At 42.9% G+C, this 5,635-nt stretch overlaps 1 protein-coding gene across 1 annotated transcript; it reads right to left on the bottom strand.

The window, feature by feature from the left end:
* Positions 1-1,718: 1,718 nt before the first annotated feature.
* LOC103265312 (GTPase-activating Rap/Ran-GAP domain-like protein 3) lies at positions 1,719-4,537 on the bottom strand (the record flags this gene model as incomplete). The annotated part of the gene is made up of 3 exons (XM_008063006.1): positions 1,719-1,849; positions 3,047-3,262; positions 4,399-4,537. Coding segments are annotated over 3 exons (486 nt in total), but the record flags the coding sequence as incomplete, so codon positions are not given.
* Positions 4,538-5,635: the final 1,098 nt, after the last annotated feature.

The following is a 5,635-nucleotide window of genomic DNA, read 5'->3' as shown; positions in this document are numbered from 1 at the left end:
CCCATCACCTCATGGGTTATTGTGAGGATTAAAGGCCAGGTATGTGAAACATGGTGTTTGTGAGGCATTATTTACCTACTTTTCTATGCCTAAAACCTTCCCATGCCTGCCCAGGGCCTAAGGATAAAGCTGAAACTCCTATTCACACCCAAGGGTCTGGACCTGGCCCTGCTGACCCCTTCAGCCTCCCAGGTCACCTCCCACAACTCTATTTTCTCCAGTTCCTCTCTCAATAGCTTCAGAATTAATTTGACCAAAATTGGTTTCTACTCAGGGAGTTCATGCATTCAACAAATACTTCCTGGCCTGCAAAAGCCCACCTGGGCCCGCATTCTGCTCACTCAGCCTCAGGCCTCACTGTTGCTGCCTCCAATCTCTATGCTCAAGTCCATCCACTCGTCCTTCTGTCTCTTAACCAGCAAAGCTGGACCTGCTTCAGGGCTCTTCTCACAAGGTCTCTGGGCTCTCACTGTCAGAAAACCTGTTCTCCTAGCTCCTTATCATTCATCCCAAGCTCAGCCCAATGCCACTTTCTCAAAAAGTCTCTCAAAGTAGACCCTCTACCTGCCATCTCATCACTTCTTTTTCTTTTTCTTTTTTTTGAGGCAGGGTCTCACTTTGTCACCCAGGCTGGAGTACAGTGGCACCATTACGGCTCACCACAGCCTCCAACTCCCAGGCTCAAGTGAGCCTCCTGTATTAGACTTCCGAGTACATGGGACTACGGGCACACACCACCACACCTGGCTAATTTTTTTTTTTTTTTTTTTTGGTAGTGACAAGGTCTTGCTATGTAGTCCAGGCTGGTCTTGAACTCCTGGCCTCAAGCAATCCTCCTGCCTTGGCCTCCCAAAAGTGCTGAGATTACAGTGTGTTAGTCACCACACTGACTCTTTTAAATTTCTTTATAGCACTTGTCACTATTTGAAATGAATTAATTTGCTTACGTATTTTCAGGTTTATCATCTGTTTCTCTACACTGGAATATAAAGTCCCTGAGGGCAGGGGCCTTGTTGGTAGACCTTGGATTATGATTTATGAATGGAGGCTCTGCCTTTTCTGATATTTGAAGACCCTCCCTGCCCCAAGGGTAGGCTGGATGGCACCCCTCTTGTCTGGGCCTTTGTTGGCTTCCCCAGTGGGTTGTGAAGGCCCTGAAAACACAGATGGGGGCTTAGTCATCTTCATATCCCAACACCCAGCTCAGTGCAGGGTGTTCCAAGAATGTGTGTTGGGTGAATGAATGAAGTTTGGACACATGCCCCATTACCCTCCACACAGAAGCATGCATGATGTGGCTTGAAGGACAGCAGAGATTTTATGGGACAAATCAGCGTGCTTCAGCAACTGAGCATGGACATGTGATACCGACCTTCCACTCAGAGAAGCTGTACTGTGTGTCACCAGTATTGGATGGAGAGTGTCTGTTTCTGTGCAGTCTTACTAAGCATTTCTGTTTTAAAAAAATCTCTGTCAATCTAATGAGGGAAAAAAGCCTGTTAATATATTTTAATGAGCACTTGTTTGATTGCTAGTGAGGCTGCCCATTTGTCTAGCCCCCTCCCTGGCAGGCTGTGCTCTCTGGAGACCCTTAGAAAGGAACTGGCTGCTGGCTGGCCAAAGTGGCCACCTGTGCATCATCAATCCACAAAAAGGGCCTCCTGGGAAGTGCTGTGACTCCCAGGGCCACCACCCTGAGCAGAGGCCTCTCCCCTTCTTTACCTGTCGCTGCTTGATGATCTCACTGCTCCTGGCTTGGGGCCTCCTTGGCTTTCTACTAACCGCTTCCGGGGTTTTGATTTAGCCTTTGGTACCCCTTCTGACCTGGGTCCACCTTCATCTGAGAGGCCTGTATTGCAGGGGAAAATCATTGGTCAGAAGGTCACCATCACAGGGCTGCCATGAAAACAGAAAATTCTTTTTTTTTTTCTTTGTTGGGAATTGGTGTATTATTGTGCTGTATTTGAGAAGAAAGATGCTAGAATATGTATCTGACTATAAATGACTGGTTTTCTTGTTAGTGGAAGGTTTTTCTTTTCTGATTATATAGTATACATGTATTGCAACAAAAATAAAAAGACTCAAAAAGAGTCTAATGAGATAATATCTTCTACAGTTCTATCGCTGGTAACCTGTAATTGTCCAACTAAAGGGTTCTGTTTCTCAGAAGCATAGTAGTTTGTGAAACGGTGGCTGGCAGATCAACTTTTATATGAAACATGGGTTAAAAATAGCAAAACACATATTTTAAAAACAGAGTGGAAGGCACCAACTTTCAAAATCAGGCAACTCTGTCAGCGTCAGAGCCTACTCTGTCCAGTGGCCCAAATCCCTTCCTCCAGTTAGCTGCTGAGGGTCTGGGTATGTCCAGGACAACTGTCCATGCAGTTTTATGCTGTACACATCCCAAACCAAATTTCAAGTGAGTTTTACTGGTTGACATGTTTCTCATTTGTTTCCATAAACTGAGCAAAAAGCTTTACAGCAGCTAGCCTTTTCGCAATGATCGGGACTTAACATTTCTCTCGTCTGGCCTACCAGCTACGTGCTGGTGAGAAGGGCCATCTCTACTCTCCCCACAGACATGCCCCACCATCTAGGGTCTGTGAAAAGTAATAGAGTGAGCTGAACAGTGTGTAAAAACATGGTGAATTTCCACTTTGGGATATACCGATATAAAATGTTATCTGAGAATGGTGGGATATAAATCCTTCTGGCCAATATTCTAGGAAATCATACATATAGAGGTACTTTTATTTTAATAAATTCTATCATACTAGCCATACCATTTTATAAACTGCCCATTTTCCCCCTTAACATGGTTTGGGCAGCTTTCTACAACAATCAGTACATATCAAAACATCATTATTGGTGGACACACTATATGGCATTCTTTGATGCAAATATACTAGAACTTATTTATACATCCCTTCTTAAAGGGAAATTTTCCTTTTAAATTCATTGTTTTGAGGACAATTAATAACCAAGTATAAAACTAGTCGGTCTGTTTACTGACAGTGGAAACACAAGAATCAAGAGCTATTACCCAGTAATTCCCTGCGGGTTCTGCTGGCTATTTCTTTGATCTCCATGCGAGATAGGGACAAGGAATGCGTGACAGGAATCGCAGCAAGGCCCACACTGATGGGAGTGGGTGGGGTGATGACCTTGGAGACTAGGGGTGACTTCAGAGGTCGCTCGATACTTCTGCCAACGAGGTTTCTAAGTGGAATCTTGTACAGATTTTTTGACTGAATTTCACCTGAAATATGATTTTGAAAAGAACACCAGAACTTTAAGAAAAGTTCGTATTATTTACAAAATATTAATTTCTTGTTCCTCAACTCAGTTATCATGAAGTCATGAAGGAAGACTTCACGTCACATGCCGACCTCCCAATGTCCCACTGGAGGGCTGGCCAGGGGCACTAATGTGAGGTGCTGATGGCTTTGCATTTCTAGGAGCACCATTTTCATGTGTAGATTAGATGACATGCACGAACTACTGGTTATAAAGCCTGCACAGAAAAAAAAAAAAAAAAAGACTAAGCAAAAAAGGTGTCCTGCTTGGGGAACTAACTCTGTGCTTTATCTTAATAGTGAGCAATAAAGACAACTGATGTGGTAAGACGTTATGAAAAGTGCTGTGTTCACAGCAATACAGTAACTACTGCAAAGGCCTCTGGAATTCATGGGCAAAGCAAGACAGAGGGAAGGACTGAGTGTGCTGAAGAATGTCTAGGCTTTGTGACTATATACTTGTAGCTATAAAAACCCAGTATTAAGCCCTGAAGGAAAAATAATTGCTGTTGCAAGTTGGAAACACTATATCTTTTAACCTCCTTCTCCCAATTGAAAGAATTTCTTTTTATAATGGGATTTGTTATTGTTGTTATCACAAGGTTTCTTTTTTCATTATTTTTATTTTTATTTTTGAGTCAAGGTCTCACTTTGTCGCCCATGCTGAAGTGCAGTGATACCATCACGGCTCACCGCAGCCTTCACCTGCTGGATCCAAGTGATTCTTCTCAAGTGACTGGACTACGGGCATATGCCACCATGCCCAACTATTTTTTTCTTTTTTCTTTTTTGTGGAGACAGGGTCTCACTATGTTACCTAGGCTGGTCTCAAACTATTGGGCTCAAGCAATCCTCCCCTCTTGGCCTCTCAAAGTACTGGAATTATAGACGTGGGCCACTGTGCCCAGCCTGGTTATCACAAGGTCTCTTAAGAACGTAACCAGTACATTCAGATCACAAGTTTTGTTGTTGTTTGTTTGTTTTCATGGCTGTAAGTCATAACTTCTTTAGGCAGTAATCACATGTAGATATTTGACAATAAACTAGGGAAGTCAGAATAGATGAAAATATTAATAAAGTAATAAAACTTTGACTTTACCTTCCCCCAGGGAAGAAGGAAATACTGGAGTGTCTCGGCCTGGGGGTGTTTGTGGAGAATTGTGAGCACTAGTCCCCTTGGAGCTGCCTCCAGATGAGACCTCATTCACAGCTGCAGTTGCTGTGAAGTATATATCGGACTAGAAAGAAAGAGAAAGCATTACTGAGTTGCCTGGTATTCTTAGCCTTGTATTCACTGGCCCTCCTGCCATCACTGCAAAGCCTCCAACTGGTTCCCAGGTTCAGCTGCAACATCCTTGGAGCATGCAGGGCAGGACTGAATGTCTGGGGCAGGAGTGGAGGCTTCCAGAGGAAAGCCTGGTACAGCTAGTTACACTTCTCCTGAGTATTGGGTTCCCCACTAAAGTACTTTTTGTTATGTATTTGTTGATCCATGATAGAAAAACAGTCAATGTTCCACACATCTGCAAACACAACACACACTTCCCAAAAAATAATCTCTGGCCGCTGGGAGTGTGAGAACTGGAAAAAAATCTTAGGGATTCAGTCAGGCTCGTGCAGCAGTTGGGGAAATGGGTTATCTGTTCACTGACTCACAAACACTCCTGCACACTGATATGTGCTGACTTTGTGATAACAGCAGTGGTGTGCTGGATGTGACATAGGGACCAATTTTCAGGAATTTTTACAAGCTGGTTGTTATTATTAAAAATTAAATTATGCAAACCTAAATAAAAACAAAGGTCCTAAACACCAAAATTCAACCACAGTTATTTGGCTATAATTACTATCGCCTCTGCTCGAGGTACTGACATCAACAGTGTCAGCGTCTGCCCACTGCACGACTACACAACTCTCCCTAACTGCACCTGGAGTGGCATCACCCTGGAAACTTGAAATCATTCATGGTTGGACAATTTACACCACAGAAATTGGCGAGTACTACCAATTAGAGCTCAATTTGTTCTCTAGTTGATTGTCTACATGTAAAGTGATGAAGAAAATAATAGTAATGAAGATGAAACTTAGAGTGCTTCTAGTCTAGCTATAGAAGCTGAAAGAAGTTTTGTTTATTAGCCATGACTTGTATGAGGATGAGAAATAGTTTAATAGTAGATCACATATCAGATTTAATGACAATAAACTCACTAGGGAAAGAATAAGTGGATTGAGATATAATTCCAACTGTAAAATCATGGTTAAATTACAACTGCAGTTGAATGTTCTTTTTCTTTTTTGAGTTGGAGTCTCACTCTGTCGCCCAGACTGGAGTGCAG

Source organism: Carlito syrichta, unplaced genomic scaffold (genome assembly GCF_000164805.1).
Source record: "Carlito syrichta isolate Samal-C Ts95f unplaced genomic scaffold, Tarsius_syrichta-2.0.1 Scaffold306369, whole genome shotgun sequence".
NCBI classification, from domain to species: domain Eukaryota; kingdom Metazoa; phylum Chordata; class Mammalia; order Primates; family Tarsiidae; genus Carlito; species Carlito syrichta.
This window is presented reverse-complemented; position numbering and strand designations above follow the sequence as displayed.